Below are 18,933 nucleotides of genomic sequence, written 5' to 3' on the forward strand. Positions count from 1 at the left end.
TAATGATTCCTAATTTCTTGGCCTGAATTCTCCCTACACTGCAGACATTGACACACTATTATGTTTGATGCAACTCTTTCAGTGTTGAAATCTGCCGGGTCAGTAAATGATATGTAAAAAATACAGACCTGCTCATACTGTAAGAGATTTCAAAGTCCTGTCCACATAATTCAGTTCCCCTGTTTTTTGTTATATTAACTATTACTCCGAGTAAGTGATTCTTTTTCTGAGTATAGAAAGATTTTTCTTATGTAGGAACATTCATTATAATTGTATTTTTAAAATGAGTAGGGTATTATCCATATAGTCTCTTTATAATTTAGCTTTAGGATTTTGTGTTATTTGTAGGATTAATATTTTCTTACATGCTTTACATCTTAGAGTGGATGTTCCTATTTCTACCTTTTTTTTTCCTAGAATTGTTTTGTTTTGTTTTAAATAAACTTTCTTTTTAGAGCAGCAAAATTTCAGGTTCCCAGAAAAATTAAGCAGTAAGTACAGAGTTCCCATAAGCCCCCGCCCTATACCCATACAGTATCTTCCACTATGAACTTCTGGCCCCAGAGAAGCATGAACCAACACTGACATATCATTATCACCCAAAATTCAGAGTTTACATTAAGGTTCACTCTTTGTGTTGTACATTCTATGGGTTTTGACGAACGTATGATGATGTGTATTCACCGTTGTAGTATCATACAGAATTGTTTTTCACTGGCCTAAAAATTTTGTGTTCCACATGTTCATTTCTCCCCCACTCCTACCACTCTGCCAACACCTCACAACCACTGATCTTTTTAGTCTCCAGAACATCATATAGTTGGAGTCATACAGTATGTAGCCTTTTCAGATTGACTTCTTTTACTTAGTAATATGTGTTTACATTTCTCCATGTCTGTAGATTCTTTAGTACTAAAAATAGTCCATTGTTTGTATGTAATACAGTTTATGTATCCGTTCACCAACGGAAGGACATCTTGGTTGTTTCTAGGTTTTGACAATTATGAATAAAGCTGCCATAAACATGCAACATAGGTTTTTTTGTGCACATAAGTTTTCAGCTCATTTGGGTAACTACCAAGGAACACAATTGCTGAATCATATGGCAAGGGTATGTTTAGTTTTATAAGAAACTGCCAAACTATCTTCCAAAGTGGCTGCATCATTTTTACATTCCTACCAGAAATGAATGACAGTTCCTGTTGCTCCACATACTTGCCAGAATTTGGTGTTGTCAGTGTTCTGGATTTTGGCCATTTTAATAGGTCTGCAGTGGTGTTTTAATTTGCAATTAAATGTCATTAGAAAATGACATACAATGATGATGAACATGCTTTCATATGCTTATTTGCCATCTATAAATTTTCTTTGCTGTGGTGTCTTTTCATTGCCTCCTTTTTAATTCAATTGTTCATCTTGTTGACTTTTAAGAGTTCTTTGTATATTTCAAATAACAGTCCTTTTGTCAGGTATGTATTTTGCAAATATTTTTTTCTCACTCTGGATTATCTTCTCATTCTCTTGACAGTGCATTTTTCAGAGCATACATTTTAATTTTAATGAAGTCCAACTTATTAATTATTTCTTTCATGGGCCTTGCCTTTGATGTTATATCTAAAGTCATCAGCATATCCTAGGTCATCTACATTTTCTCCTGTGTTACCCTCTAGGAGTTTTATAGTTTTGCATTTTTCATTTAGATGTGTGATTTTGAGTTAATTTTTATGAAAGGTGTAAGGTCTAGATCTAGATCCATTTTTGGCACATAGACATCTAGTTGTTCAACACCAGTTATTGAAAACACTCTTCTTCATTATATTGTCTTTGCTCTTTTGTAAAAGATCAGTTGACTATATTTATAGAGTCTGTTTCTAGGCAGTCTATTCTGTTCCATTGATCTATTTGTTATTCTTTTCCCAATATTACACTGTCTTGATTATTGTAGCTTTAGAGTAAGTCTTGAAGTCAGGTAGGTTGAAGTCCTCTGACTGTCCTTCAATATTGTGATGGCTATTCTGTATCTTTGTCTATTCATATAAACTTTAGATTCAGTTTGTTGATATCCACAAAATAACTTGTTGGGATTTTCATTGAGATTGTACTGAATCTATAGATCAAGTTGGGAAGAACTGACATCTTGACAATATTAAGACTCCCCATCCATAAATATGAAATATATCCACATTATTTAGTTCTTTCATTTTGTTCATCAGAGTTTTGTAGTTTTCCTCATATAATCTTGTCCATCTTTTGTTAAATTTATGCCTAAGTATTTCATTTGGGGGGTGTTAGTGTAAATGGTAATGTGTTCTTAATTTCAAATCGTACTTTTTAATTGCTGGTAAATAGGAAAGTGATTGACTTTTGTGTATTAACCTTGTGCCCTACAACCTTGCAATAATCACTTATTTGTTCCAGGAGTATTTTTCTTGATTTTTTGGATTTTCTGCATAGATATTCATGTCATCTACTGAGAAAGGCAGTTTTATTATTTCTCGATCTATACTCTTCTTCCTTTTTTCCCCCTTATTGCATTAATTAGGAGTTCCAGTACAATATTGAAAAGAGTTCTGAGGCAGGAACATCTCTGACTTACTCCTAATCTTAGGGAAAAAGCTTTGAGCTTCTTACTATTGAGTATGATGTCAGCTGTAGGATTTTTATAGCTTCTCCTTATCAAATTGAGGATGTTTCCCTTTATTCCTAGTTTGCTGGGAATTTTTATCATGCATGGGTGTGTTGGATTTTGTTAAGTGCTTTATTTGCACAACTGATATGATCATATTTGACTTTTGTTTTTTAACCTACTGATGTCATTGATTACGTAAATTGATTTTGATTGTTGAAGCAGCCTCGTATACCTCAGATAAATCTCACTTGCTTATGGTGTATAATTCTTTTTATACATTGTTAGATTTGATTTGTAGTATGTTGAGAATTTTGCATCTGTGTTCATTAGAGAAATCGGTCCGTAGTTTTCTTGTAATGTCTTTGTTTGGTTTTGTTATACTGGCCTCAGTGAATGAATTAGGAAGTATTCCCCCTGTCTATCTTCTGGAAGAGCTTATAGAGAATTGCTATAATTTCTTCCATAAATATTTGGTAGAAATCACCAGTGAACCCATCTGGGCTTGGTGTTTTTGTTTTGTAAGGTTATTATATTGATTCAATGTTATAAAAAGATACAGGCTTCTTAGATTGTTTATTCTTGTGTGACTTTTGACAGATTACGTCTTTTAAAGAATTGGTCCATTTCATCTAGGTATCAGATTTGCGGGCATAGAGTTATTGACAGCATTTCCTTTTATTATCCTTTTAATATTTTCACATCTGTAATGATGCCCTCTCTTTCATTTCTGATATTAGTAATTTATGTTTTCTGTCCTTTTTTTCTAGTTAGCCTGGCTAGTGTCTTATTTTTATTGATCTTTTCAAAGAAACAGCTTTTGGTTTTATTTCCTCAATTGATCTCCTGTTTTCAATCTCATTGGTTTCTGCCCTAATTTTTATTTTTTGTGCATACTTCGTATTTTAACTTGGTTTTCTTTTTCTAGTTTCCTAAGATGGAAGCTTAGTTTATTGATTTTGGGTCTTTGTTTTTTCATAATATACACATTTTAATGCTGTAAATTCCTCTCTAAATACTGCTTTTATTGCATCTTACAAATTTTCATAAACTTTATTTTCATTTTCATTTAGTCTGAAGTATTTTAAAATTTCTCTTACGATTTCTTTTTTGACCCATATGTTATTTAGAAATGTGTTTTTTAATCTCCCAAGTATTTAGAGGGTTTTATAGTTATCTTTGTAGGTTTTTTTGTTTGTTTTGTTTTGTTTTGTTATCTAGTTTAATTCCACTGTGGTCTGAGAGCAGACTATTGTATGATATCTGTTTTCAAAAGTGAGTTAGGGAGTATTTTATGGCCCAAAACATAGTCAATCTTGGTGAATGTTCCAAGTGAGCATGAGAAGAATGTGTATTCTGCTACTGAGGTTGTAGTCTGTAGGTGTAGATTATATTCAGTCGATTGATGGTGTTGAGTTCAAAGTACAATAGTTTCCTCTTATATGCAGTTTCACTTTCTACAGTTTTAGTTGTCCGTGGTCAGCTGTGGCCTAGAAGCAGGTGATCCTCCTTTGATGTTTCATCAGAAGGTCAGTAGTAGCGTAACAGTATGTCACAATGCCTCTGTCATTCACCTCACTTCATCTCATCATGCAGGTATTTTATCTCATATAACAAGAAGGATGAGTACATTACAATAAGAGATTTTGAGAGACCATATTCACACAATTTTTATCAGAGCATATGGTTATAATTATTCTATCGTATTAAGATCTCTTACCCTGCCTAACTTATAAATTAAACTGTATCATGACTATGTGTATATATAGGAAAAAATCAGTATATATAGGTTTTATTACTACCCATGGTTTCAGGTGTCTACTGGGGGTCTTGGAACATATCCTCCACAGATAAAGGGGAACTACTGTATGTCCTGACTGATTTTTTGCCTTCTGGACCTGCTCATTTCTGATAAAGTCTCTAATTATCATAATGGGTCTATCTATTTTCCTTGAGTTCTATCAATTTTTGTGTTACATGCTTTGACACTGTTGTTAGACACATTTATATTAATAATCATTATGTCTTCTTGGAGTAGTAACCACTGTATTATTAATTAATATTCTCTTTATCCCTGATAACTTTCCTTGCTCTGAAGCATTCTCTGTCTGAAATTAATATAGCTTTCTTTTAATTAGTGTTAACATGCTATATCTCTATTTTTCTACTTTTAACCTCTGTGTGTCTTTGTAGTTAAAGTGAGTTTTTTTGTAGACAGCATATAGTTGATCCACTCTGTCTTTGTTTTTTAATTGGTATAATTAGACACTGAAATTTAAAATAGTTATTGATATAGTTGGATTAATAGCTACCATATGTGTTACTGTTTTCCATTTGTTTTTCTTTGCTCCTATTTTTTCTTTCACTCTTTTTCTGCCTTTTGTAGTTTAATTGAACATTTTATATAATTCTGTTTTCTTTTCTTTCTTAGCATATCAATTATGCTTTCTTTTCAAGTTTCTTTAAGAAAAAAAAACTTTTTAAGGAGATGGTTTTCCTAAGTTGAACATATTGTTGCTGTTATTACTATTTTGAACACATTGTTTTCAGTTAAAGAATAAGAAAATTAAAAGTTTATATTTTACCTTCACTTAGTCATTCCCTGATGCTGTTCCTTTCTTTATGTAGATACAAGTTTCTACTCTACATCATTTTCCTCTCTCTTTTAACATTTCTTGTAAGGTAAATCTACTGGTAACAAATTCCCTCAATTTTTCTTTGCCTGACAAAATATATATGCCTTTATTTTTGAAGGATAATTTCACAGGGTACTGAATTCTAATTTGGTGGGTTTTACTCTCACAACACTAATTATTTCACTCACTCTCCTCTTGTTCTCACAGGTCCTGAGGGGAATTGGATGAAATTCTATCTGCTCCTTTACAGATAAGGCACACCACCCTCCCCCAGGCTTCTTTCAATAATTTTCCTTTATCTTTGCTTACCGCTTACCTTTGGCATTTATACTGCTTGTTCTCTGAGCTTCCTGGATCATTATTCGGTATCTGACGTTAAATCGGGGGAAATTCTCAGTCATTATTGCTTCCAATATTTCTTCTGTTCCTTTCTCTATTTCTTTTCTGTCTGGTATTCCCATTACACATATATTATACTTTTGTGGTTTTCCCATTGATCTTGGATATTCTGTTCTTTTGTTATCCAATTTTTTTTCTCTTTGCTTTCAGTTTTAGAAGTTTCTATTAATATATCCTCAAGCTCACAGATTCTTTCCTCAACTGTGTCCAATCTAGTGATGAAACCTGTCAAAGGTATTCTTCATTTCTGTTACAGCATTTTTAATCCCCAGCACTTTTTTATTATTTCTTAGAATTTCCATGTCTCTACTTACAATAACCACTTGTTCTTGAATGTTGCCTACTTCTAACGCTAAAGCCCTTACCGTATTAAGTGTACTTGTTTTAAATTCACAGTCTGATCATTCCAACATCTCTGACATACATGGGTCTACTTTTGATACTTGTTCTGTCACTTCAGACTGGTTTTTGCTTTTCGTATGCTTTGTATTTTTTGTGGAAAGACAAACATGATGTACCAGGTAATGGAAACTGTGGTAAGGAGACCTTTAGCAGTGTAGTGGTAAGGCATGCGGGACTAGGGAAGGCATTCTATATTTGTTTGTTTGTTTGTTTGTTTGTTTGTTTGTTTGTTTGTTTGTTTTGAGAGAGAGAGAGAGAGAGCGTGCTAGTGTGAGGGGGGAGGGGCAGAGAGAGAGAGAGAGGGAGAGAGAGAATCCCAAGCAGGCTCTGCACTGTCAGTACAGAGCTTGACATGGAGCTCAATCTCATGAACCATTAGACCATGACCTGAGCCAAGATCAAGAGTTGAATCCTAACCAACTGAGTCACCCAGATGCTCCAAGCATTCTATAGTTCTATGATTAGGTCTTAGTCCTGGGCTTTGAACTGTACACGTGCTTCCCATTTTTTTTCACCCCCTTACATGGTACATAATGGATAGAGGGGATCCCGAGTTGGTATTTCCCTTCCCTTGCGTCGAAAACCATAGAATGCTTGATTTGGGTATTTCCCTCCCCCACTAATTGGTCAGGCTTGGAGAAAACCAGAATAGGTTAGGCTCTGGTAAAATAGTTTCTCTTCAAAGCAAACGGCTAAGAACTGAATGCTCTGGCATATTTCAAAATGGTTACTTTTTTCTTCCCACTGAGGAAGTGCAAAGGTGTTTTTCTCCAGTCTTTATTATGAGAACCCGATATAGCTCCTGGAGGTAAATGCATAAAAGTGTGCCTCCCTCCTGCATGACTGGGTCCCCCAAGAATTTTTCTCTCTCAGGCTTGTTCACATTGAGGCTCCAGCAATTCATCAATTACCGTTCATGTGTTCCTACCCCAGCACTAGTTCCTGTGGAGGTTTCTGCTCCATTAAGTTGTGATTCTTTGTATTCACCTGTCTCTCCAAATTTGGGGGCCGCGGTTTGCCCTGTGACCTCATTTCTCTAAGGGATCTAAGAAGAGTTATTGATTTTCAATTTGTTCAGCTTTTTACCTGTTGTGAGGATGGAGTGTGACTTCTAAGCTCTTTACATGCCAGATTGGAAACTGGAATATCCCCTACCTTTTTAAGAACATGCTTTCAGCTGTCACCTTTAAAGAAGCATATACTAACAGATTTTCTGAGGCCATCAATGGATAAGCTTTAAAAAATATTTTTTTTAAAAAAGAAGCCACTGATTTATGTTAATATTTGTACTCCTTTCTAATACGGTTGTAAATAAAAAAAATTTAACATCTGTTATGAGTCATGAGGCATAACCACCTCTACTGATTCGGAACATTTTCATTTTCTACCTGCAGCTCCTCTTTTGCACTTTAAAACGATGATATGGATGTAGCCCAGAAGAGGAGTAAAGGCCCTTTTAATTATCCGAATCTACATTTCCTGTTAACTGCTTTTCACTCTGTGTGAGGGTCCCTACATGCAGAGATTTCTGAAGGGAGGAAATTAAACCTTTCTCACTAGGGAAAATTCAGCTCTTAGAAAGTGTTTAATGTTGCTGAAGTTGAACACGGACCTACTGTTATTAATAGGAAAATTGCTAATGATTGTAATGTTTTTCAGCATTACATCAGACTTTCCCTTTGGCAAATCCCTTTGAAAATCAGAGTGGCTGTTGTTACCCCCCAAAACACTTCTATATTGCACTGGGAGATGGTTGTGCAACGTTTCAACATAAAAAGTTCCTTGAACAACAGTTTGGATATTTCTGTTCCAAATGTGTCTCCCTACTGGAAATTTTACATAAGAATGATGTATATTTTGAGGAGAAAAATAACAAAATTGTATTCTTTTTTCACTAACTGGAAAAAAGACCAGTATATGACCAAGGTCCATTGGATCCAATTTTAGTTTTGAGTTTCTTCTATGTACATTTTCAACTGCGTGTACAGATTGATATTTCATCATGACTTTCATTGTTATTAGAGGTCTTCAAAAGAAGAAAGAGAAAAAAAAATTTAGATACAACAAAATTTATTCTATCTTGTAATTATCATCAGGGCTCTTTTGTAAATCTGAAATGCATTATGGAATTTTACTAATCTTTGCTATTTTATCATTACTCATCAGTTTATTCCCAACTATGTTAAAAAGACTAAAACAATTATTTAAATGGTAGAATGATGGAATCACTTAACAAGATGATACAACAGTAACATGTATAATCACTAACCTATTTTTCCTAGTATTGCAAGGGTTAAGATCTCTCTGTATGTGTCTCTGTCTCTCTCTGTCTCACACACATGCACCCATACCCCAGAATGTCTTTATTAGCTAAATGTAAAAGAACACTGTTAATAATCTATTATCTACCACACATTGTTTTAGGAGTTTTATTTACATAAATTCTGTTACTTGAATCTCACAATATACCAATAAGGTAATAATTATTACTCCTGGTTTATCAATAAAGAAACTAAGGGTCTGAGAACATACCATGTAAATGTTCTATGTATTTTAACTCGTAAGTTATATTAATTTGTTCAGGTAAAGTGTGTATTTCAGATCCATGTGAGATTTTGAATAAGATACATGTACATTTATTAATTATAAAAAAATTTGAGCACCTACTGCATATAAAACTTGGCCCCTGACTTTAAGGCACATTCTAGTCTTGTAGGGTGCTTTGACGTATATAGAAGTAACCATAAGACAAGGAAGAAAGTTCTGTGTCCTGTCATGACTGTGGTTTTGCAACAAAGGTGGTTATTTCTCCTAGTTGGAAGAATTTTCTGTGACAGTGGATGGTCTTATACATTCATCAGTGGGGAGAAAAAGGGTATTCCAGAAGAAGGGATTATTTCAAGCACACAGCTGAACATAGGAAAGAGGACAGTTTACATGTGGCCAACTAATTATAGGCATAAATATAATAACCTGTTTCTCTGGATTTGTATGCTTTATGCCAATAATTTTTTACTGCAAAATTTGCTTTTAGATAGGCAGCATTTATTTACTCTCATATCCATGGATATTTATTCTCTTTGTTTGTTTCAAGTTTTCATTGTGAATTATAGTCCTACATTGATAAATTAAATTTTTGGGTATTTTTTAATGTTAAGTGTAACCCTAAAACCTTATTATTAATGTCCATAATTCTCTTCATTTTTCATTACCACAATATTAAGGTTAATAAAACATATGTGTGAATAAAAATTTATGTACAACTCATTTCGTTGGAATTCTACATTGAACCCATAAAAAATACAATTTCTTAATTATTATTGCCAATAAGTTTTACTAATTCACACGCACAGTTTTACATATATCAAAATTATATCTTAACATAGTTTTCTACGTGCTATTTGTTTATCATCCTCCTTGCTGAGTGTTGCTTAAGGGTCCTGCATGGAAGCTGCAGACATAAAGATTAAACACTTGCAGTCAGATGGGTCTGGCCCCACTGCATGGCCTCAGGCAGGGTACTTAGCCTTAACTTTCTTAGCTGGGAAATGGACTACATACTTTTTTGCAAGTTTATCATGAGGTTTAAACAAGAGATTGTCTATGTAAGGTCTTTATCCATGTCTGGCATAGAGTAGATGTGCAAGTGGAGATAGCTGGGATTTCATTCCAGGTCCTGTATACTCCAGAGCACATTAGCTGACCAGAACCTGGAATAAGATACACTAGTTGCTAACTTGGAAACATCCAGCCAACCAGTTAGATTTAAGGGAGGAGGCTTGTCAAGTAACTATGCGGATCCCTGATATTATTACCTTTGGATTATTTTGTTATACTCAACTTGGAGAAGTTGAGTTTAATAGCATTATGATTAAAAAATCATTGAAAACACATATCACAGCATGAGAAAGTAGAAAATTCTAACTGTATAATGTTGCATTTATTTGAACAGGAGTGTAGGCACTTTTTTGAAACAGCCATACTTTATTATCTTACAGATAAATCCAAAGCAGATGGCAAAGTTGCTGTGGTAGCCAAGAAAAGGGTAAGATCATGTTTCATTATATAAAATATGCAGACTTCAAATTCCATTTGATTAAAGCTATTTTTAAAAGAAAATTGAATTAATATTTAAAAGCAAAATGACATATAATCAGTATTTTCTTCTAAATGTTAGTTGAGTGCATTTTTCCTTTTTTAGGTTAACACTAGAAATTTAATTTTTATGATTACTTATATCAGTGTTACAGACTTATGAGGAATTAGAATGATAGCAATATTTAAAGTTAACAAGTAAGTAATTGCTTTTATTTATATTTCACATACAGGGGTGCCTGGGTGGCTCAGTCAGTTAAGTGTCTGACTTCAGCTCAGGTCATGATCTCACAGTTTGTGGGTTTGCGCCCCACGTCAGGCTCTGTGCTGACAGCTCACAGCCTGGAGCCTGCTTTGGGTTTTGTGTCTCCCTTTCTTTCTGCTTCTCCCCCACTCATGCTCTGTCTCTCTCTGTCTTTCAAAAATAAATAAACATTAAAAAAATTGTTTTTAAAAGTTGTATTTCACAAACATACTCTCCTATACTAAAATATTTTTTGTATACCATGTTATTGGAATGTGTGCAATCTCATGGAAGATTTAAATAATTAAAATTCACAGCTTAATGTGGACTTTACCTTGAAGTTGAGAACAGTATCAGCCATTTGTATAAATCTAAACATAGAATCTTTGAATAAATTTTTTTTTTATTTTTTAATGTTTACTTTTGAGAGAGAGAGAGAGAGGTGGAGAGAGAGAGATGGAGTGCAAGCAGAGGAGGGGCAGAGAGAGAGACGGAGACACAGAATCTGAAGCAGGCTCTAGGCTCTGAGTTGTCTGCACAGAGCCCAAGGCAGGGCTGGAACTCACGAACTGTGAGATCATGACCTGAGCCGAAGTTGGACGCTTAACCAACTGAACCACCCTGGCACCCCTAAAGTTTGTGAAGTCAAGAGCATTTTAAAAGAATTCTAACATATCAATTTGTATATGCAGGGAGATGTTTAACTCTACCTATTGTCAAAACTTGATTGGGATAGGATGAACCTTTGACATTCTCCTCAAGTGACAGTATTCTTAACAGGACACTACTGAAAAAAGAGAAAGAGCCAATTCTTAAAACAAATTCTTTTAGACAAATAATATATTGGTGTCATAAAAAGAACTGTGATTGAAAGGAAAGCCTATCCCTGTAGTATTTCCTGGGTTGAATGGTGGTGTTGGTGCAGGGTGGACCCAGGAAAGGTTGAGTGTAACCTGGAAGAACAGAAAAGATGTTGGACACAAACCTATAGATGAACAGGCAAGGAAGTAAGTGTTGTTTTTATATTCTGAGTATGTATATAGGTCATGGGCCTTTTTAAAATCAACTCTTTTGCTTTTTGACTTGTAAAAGTAGTCTGTACTTTTCACTGGCTAAATAATGTTGCTGCACCTTTGCAGAGAGGAAGTCAATATCATAGAAGACAAGGTTGCCTTTTAAAAAAGAAAGAAGGGATGCCTGGGTGGCTCAGTCGGTTGAGCGTCCAACTCTTGATTTTGACGCAGGACGATCTCAGTTTGTGGAATTGAGCCCTACATCGAGCTCTGTGCTGACAACACAGAGTCTACTTGGGATTCTCTCTCTCCCTTTCTCTCCGTCCCTCCTCTGCCTGCACGGGAGTGCTCTCTCTCTCTCTCTCTCTCAAAATAAATACATAAGCGTTTAAAAACAAACAAGAGGAAATAGGACTTGTGTGTATGTCTGAAGATTTAGACAGGAATTTTTGAGATAGGATTGTTAATGTGGGTAGAATTGTTTATTTTAGTCTCAGCTAAAGGATATTTAGAATAAAAAATGATAAGGATAATAACTAACATTTTTATATACTGTTTTATTTTTACCAGTGATTCTCAGTGAAAGCTATACTACTGTCTTTAGGACAGTGCTATTTAAAGTGTGGTCCATGGACCAGAGCTGGTCTGCAAACTATTTATTATTGGTCTGCAATGAGATAAAAGCCAAAAATGAGAGGAACCATTTAGAAACTTGTATAGTAATTCCACAGGGTCATTTTTTCTGTTGAATGTAATGATAAAATAGAACTTATATTTTATATTTGTTTTCTATTTCACTTTTTTCCTAGTAACTTGTTTCTGTTTTTAATTTTGTATAGAAGTATAGATCTTAGGCAAATTAGGGACAAAACGTCCTTTAACACAGATAATTTGAGAGACATCTCCCTATGAGATATGTTAGGTATTTGTAGAAGTGTCTTGGGTTATAGTAATTTGGGGAATACAGGGCATTTTGTTGGGCAAAGGTTAAGGAAACTAGATATCTTGCAATGCATGGAACAGAACTATTTCACAAAAACTGTTTAACATTTGGCATGATTTTTGAATGTGCTGCTAGACTCAGCAAACTACAGAGATACAATTGACCCTTGAACAACAGAGGTTTGGGGCACTGACCACTATAGTCAGAAACCCATGTATAACTTCTGACTCCCCCAAAACTTAACTACTAATAGCCTATTGCCAACTGAAGGCTTTACTAAAAACGTAAATAATCGATTAATACAGATTTCTGTATGTTATATGTAATATATACTATATTCTTACAATACATTAAGCTAGAGAAAACAAAATGTTAAAATCATAAGGAAGAGAATCTACATTTACAATACTGTATTGTTAAGAAACTGCATGCAAGTGCAGGCTTTTTATGGAGTGGAATAAACACATTGTTCTTGAAATTATTGAATAATTTACTTATTTTCTATTCAACATATTGTAATGTATTTAAGTATATATTTAGCTGTAAGAATAGAAGTGCAGTTACTGAGAAATCATGGAAAACATTTATAAATCTGTAATAGGAAATTTGAGATGACTTTTAACAGTCTTAAAATCAAACATTACTAAACACAGATACATGAAATGTATTGATCTCTTTGTATTTCAAAAAAATAAACATTTAGAAATATTTCATAGTATTGCTACCCTTTCCATTTGTAAACACTTTACAATAGTGATAAGAAATCTATGTTTAAATATTTACATATTGAGATTATTTGGGAAGAAGGCATAGCAGACATTATCATCATCATCTTACAAAGGAGATCATTTATAGTTAGAGAAGTTAAGGAATTTGCCACAACTCCCACAGTGCTCCTTAGATAATTTTACTTAATCTTAGTTTTTCTTAGTTTTTATTAAAGTTTAGCAAGCTAGTCCTATTAGAGTTTGAGTGTTAATTTCAACTTTTGGTAGCTTTTATTTTGTATGGTAGCTTTTATTTTTTATACATTTGGATCTATGGATATCGAAGACAGTATTTTTTTAAAGATAGAACTGTTTTGGGGCGCCTGGGTGGCTCAGTCGGTTAAGCAACTGACTTCGGCTCAGGTCATGATCTCGCAATTCGTGGGTTGGAACCCTGCGTCAGGCTCTGTGCTGACAGCTCAGAGCCTGGAGCCTGCTTCAGATTCTGTGTCTCCCTCTCTCTTTGTTCCTCCCCTGCTTGTTCTCTCTCTCTTTCTCTCAAAAATAAATAAAGGTTAAAAAAATTTTTTAAGATAGAACTGTTTTATATAAAACACTATAGGTGGACAAAAGAAAGTTGCTGGTGTGAAAGCAAAAGATGATGATGATGATGATGATGATGATGATGATGATGATGATGATATGTGGGGGACCTGGGTGGCTCAGTCAGTTAAGCGTTCAGCTCAGGTCCTGATCTTGCGTTCATGCATTTGAGCCCCGGGTGGGGCTCTGTGCTGACAGCTCAGGGCCTGGAGCCTGCTTCAGATTCTGTATCTCCTTCTCTCTCTGCCTCTCCCCTGCTCATGCTCTTTCTCTCAAAATTAAATAAATAAAAATTTTAAAAAATAACAGTATGATGTATTAAGTGCCTACAAAGGCCAGGGATACACATACATTACTTCATTTGATTCAACAACAATTATGTGAGGTAATCATTGTTGTCTATGGTTAATGAATAAAGAAAATAGGCATAGGGATGTTCACCACTGCAAAAATTACATTACAAAGATGAATGATAAAAACAAGTAAGGTAGTTTTCTGTACAGCCCCTTACCCTGGGTTGCAGGTCTTAATAGTCTATTTTCTTTATTTATATAAACAGAGGTATATATGTACATGTATAAATGCTTTGTGATTGTCTTGTTTTTACAACAATGAGATCTTATTATATATATTATTCTACAGATTTAACTACTTAAGCAGATACAGATCTGTTTTTAGCCTTCTACATAGCATACCATAACAGATATATCAGTTTTAATCAGTGAGCTCTATATTGATGAAAGTTTGGGAGTTTTTCAACTTGCTGTTGTGGTTTGATACTGCTACATGCAATGCTTTAATAAACATCTTTATGCATATATTTTAAAATACTGATGCCATTATTTTTATAGGATAAATTCCCCAAATGGGCTTGATAGATTAAAGCTAACCACAGTGTCACTTGCCTCCCTTGAATCATGAAATGACCTTGAGGAATAAGTTGTCAAAGTTAGGTGTTGGCCTGTGCTGAGTTGTAGTGGCAGTCTCTACAACCTGTTTGAACCAAGGTATAAGAATGTTCCCACCTTGAATACTGTTCCTAAGTGCCTATTAGGAAAGTGCTTCTTGGGTCAAGTATGAGAGCTCTATCTGCAAGGCTCTGTCTTTCCCATAGGCCCCTTCTTTTAGCTCTTCAGCCACATGTTAAGATAGAGGTGAGTAGGGGCGCCTGGGTGGCGCAGTCGGTTGAGCGTCCGACTTCAGCCAGGTCACCATCTCGCGGTCCGTGAGTTCGAGCCCTGCGTCGGGCTCTGGGCTGATGGCTCAGAGCCTGGAGCCAGTTTCCGATTCTGTGTCTCCCTCTCTCTCTGCCCCTCCCCCGTTCATGCTCTGTCTCTCTCTGTCCCAAAAATAAATAAACGTTGAAAAAAAAAAAATTAAAAAAAAAAAAAAAAGATAGAGGTGAGTAGTAAAGGTGCCCACACCTTTTCACCTGACCACTGCTCTGCCCAATGGCAGCAGTCTGAATGAAAAAGAATTAGAGTAAGTCTCACCTACCTCTGAGTTCCGCTTGCAAAAAAAAAAAAAAAAAAAAAAAAGAAGAGGAAGATCTGGATTGTCTCCTAAATCCCTTCCTGCTCGAATATTCCATGAAATATTTATAACAGCTCAGTAAATACTTTCAGAATGTCAAAGGACTTGTGCAGACCAGAGTAAATATCTGGGTCACTTGGCCCAAGAAATGAAGAAATAAAAGAATAAAAATAGTAGTGTATGGGGAAGATGGGTGGAGTAGCTGATGGTGTTGCCTGTTACAGTTCTGCGAGATGTTTGAATATAAAAAACGAAGATTCAGGAAACACTATAGTGTGGTAGAAGGAATAGGAACTTATGAATGAACTAGATCTGCTTTCAAGGGCTAGTTCTGCTACTTAGTTGTGTGACCTTAGGCAAGTTAACATCTTTGTGCCTCATTGGATTAATCTCTGATTTGGGAACAGTAAGAATTATCTTGTATGGTTGTTATAAAGGTTAACATGAAAAGCAATTAAAACAATATAGAGTTTGCTACATTTTGTAGGTACTTGTTTAATAAATGGCTAGTACTTCTCTAATTTCTTCTTAGAAATAGGAAGGATTTAAGAATATTTAAAATTTTCAGACTTATAATAGCATCATAGTCTATTAGATAGTTAAGATTATGTAAAAGTATTTTTTTAAGGAAGTCCAACATTTTAATCATAATATAATTTTTTTGAAGTAATATAATAACATTGTATTTGGAGAACAGAATTTTTAAATCATCCAAAATCCATCCCCTTAATTATAATTTTTAATTAATTTTATGCATTTGTTTACAGTTATTTCTATATGCATATGTTTATTTGCATGGCTTTAATCATTGAGTAATGTACCATTATTGTTTTCATTTATGCATTCTATCACAAATCTTTTTCATGTTGTTTTACCATTCTTATTACTTTTAAGAGTTGTTTTGTTTTGTTTTGTTTTGTTTTGTTTTTAATTAGAGAAGTAGCATTGTGAAAAAAACAAAAAATAGGGGCACCTGGGTGGCTTAGTCACTTAAGCGTCCGACTTCAGCTCAGGTCATGATCTTATGTTTCATGGTTTCAAGCCCTGCTTTGGGCTCTGTACTGACAGCTCAGAGCCTGGAGCCTGCTTCAGATTCTGTGTCTCCCTTTCTCTATGTCGCTCGCTCCCCCACTCAAGCGCTGTCTCTCCCTCAAAAATAAGTATTTAAAAAAAATGTTTAAACACAAAAAATAGGTATAAACCCTTTCCCAGCTATAATTTCAATTTTAAAAGAAAAGCAACTGGGGCGCCTGAGTGGCGCAGTCGGTTAAGCGTCTGACTTCAGCCAGGTCACGATCTCGCGGTCCGTGAGTTCGAGCCCCGCGTCGGGCTCTGGGCTGATGGCTCAGAGCCTGGAGCCTATTTCCGATTCTGTGTCTCCCTCTCTCTCTGCCCCTCCCCCGTTCATGCTCTGTCTCTCTCTGTCCCAAAAATAAATAAACGTTGAAAAAAAAATTAAAAAAAAAAAAAAAAAAAGAAAAGCAACTGTTAATAGTTTTATATACTTTATGCATGTATAGATATAGGTATCATGTGCACAAATAAATGCTTATGAATAAATAAAATATGTATATGTATACATATGTGTACTTTATTAACATAAATGAATTAAACTTTTTTCATTCAATAATATATTGTGGGGGCACCTGGGGGGCTCTGTCGGTTAAGTGTCCAATTTTGGCTTAGGTCAGGATCTCATTGTTCATGGGTTCAAGTCCTGCGTCGGGATCTGTGCTGACATCTCAGAGTCTGGAGCCTGCTTTGGATTCTGTGTCTCCCTCTCTCTCTGCCCCTCCCCTGCTCACACTCTGTCTCCCTGTCTCAAAAATAAATAAATATTAAAAAAAAATAATAATAATATATTTTGGACATCTTTTCAAGTCAGAGATTTACCAGGTCTTACCCAGTAGCATAGCATATAATTTTATGGAAATGTCTTCATGTAGAACACTCTCTTGGACATTTAGGTTGATTCTGAATTAGTAAAATTATAAATAAAAATGCAGCAACATCAGTATATACAAACCTCTTTAAATGTTTCTGTAAATATTTCTACACTAAAAATTTCTAGAAGAGGGCTTGCTGTTTCAAAGAGTAGCCACATTTTAAATTTTGCCAAATTGTTAAACATCTCCCATCCAAAATATTCCCCAATGTTATTTTACCAATTACTGTCCTGTTATTAGTGTAAGAGAATATCGAGACTGCTTTAACATGCCAACTCTAGCCATTAACAGTCTTTTTTCTTTATAATTTGTTTTATTGTATTTTTATTATAAACTTATGTAATACATACTAGGGAAAAAATACCAAGGAATGCAAAAGTGTTTAAAGTGGAAAGGATAAGTCATTTTCTTCCCGCTTGTTACTTCACCTCTAACATTTCAGGATTTCAAAATCTGGAAATAAGCATCCTTGTCCATTTTTGCACATTTGTGCACAAATTTCAACAGAATAATTCCTATAAGTGAAATTTCTTGGGTAAATGATGTGGGTGTTTAAAATGTGGTTATATATAAGGAAAGATTGAAATATTGTTACATATTGAAGGAAACAAAGGCCATAACAACCAAACGTAATGTGTAATCCTAGTTGGATCCTGAAACAAAAAAAAGGACATCAATGGAAAATCTGATGAAATTTGAATTAGATCTTTATTTAGTTAAGAATTTTATAGCAATGTGAATTTTTTGTTTTGATAATTGTACTATGATATGTGTAATGTTAACAACATTAGGGGAAGCAGGGTGAAGGATATATGGGAACTCTTTTGAGCTAATATGCAATTTTCTGCAATTCTAAAATTATTTCCAAATAAAAGTTAAAAATTCTAGTAAAGTACTGTCAAATTCTTTTCAAAACAGCTATATCTGAATATTCTTACCAATGCTTTTCTCACTCTCTTGCCAGCTTTAGATATCACCAATCTTTATATATTTGCCAATATTTAAAAGGTGAAAAACATGTCATTGTTACTTTCATTTGCTGTTACTTATTTTTTTTATTTTAATGAAGTTGAGTATTGTTTAATGTACTTATTGGACATTATATTTCTTCTGAAAACTGCCTATTTATACTCCCGCCCGTTTCTTCCGTAGGCTGGCCTCTGCCTCTCTCTCTCTCTCTTGATTTGTAGGTGCTCTCTTTAGTTATTGATCCTTAATACTTTGTTAATATGCTGCAAACATTTTTTCGGTTTGCCTTTTAAGTTTTTTTCTAGTTCTCTTGCTGTGCTTATATATAGTAAAACTTTTTCTTTTAGGACTTTAGGGCTTTTGTGACATGATTTAAAAGACTGCCCTTTATTAAAATATGTTATGATTCATTTCATCTTTCTCCTATTGCAGTTGGTCACACTTTGATGCAAATCTCTGTGAATATTGCTTCCTTTCCCACCACATGTTTTGTTTCCTTCTGATAATTCCCAGTAGAAGGATCCCTAGGACAATAAATAGGAACATGTCAGGTTGTTCAGTCTCACCAGCAGTGCATGCAAACACCACAGTCATCGACAGGTGTTATTACATAAAGATTTTGTTGCCAGGGTACATCATACTTTATTCTTTTAATTTGCATTTCTTTGACTTGAGGTAAATTGTGCCTGAGTTCTTAATATTTTCTTACAAATTTATATGAACATTTTATTTATTTTTTATTTTTTAATTTTTTGAATTTTTTTTTTTTATTTTTGAGACAGAGAGAGACAGAGCATGAGCAGGGGAGGGGAAGAGA

At 34.5% G+C, this 18,933-nt stretch overlaps 1 protein-coding gene across 1 annotated transcript in view; it reads left to right on the plus strand.

Moving 5' to 3' along the window:
- ZCWPW2 (zinc finger CW-type and PWWP domain containing 2) overlaps positions 1–18,933 on the plus strand; it is an 84,838-nt gene that overhangs the window by 39,337 nt on the left and 26,568 nt on the right. Inside the window, 1 exon segment of the mRNA XM_045436402.1 lies at positions 10,062–10,108. Within this exon segment, the coding sequence (XP_045292358.1) occupies positions 10,062–10,108 (47 nt within the window).

The sequence above is a fragment of the Leopardus geoffroyi genome, chromosome C2, assembly GCF_018350155.1.
Source record: "Leopardus geoffroyi isolate Oge1 chromosome C2, O.geoffroyi_Oge1_pat1.0, whole genome shotgun sequence".
NCBI lineage: Eukaryota > Metazoa > Chordata > Mammalia > Carnivora > Felidae > Leopardus > Leopardus geoffroyi.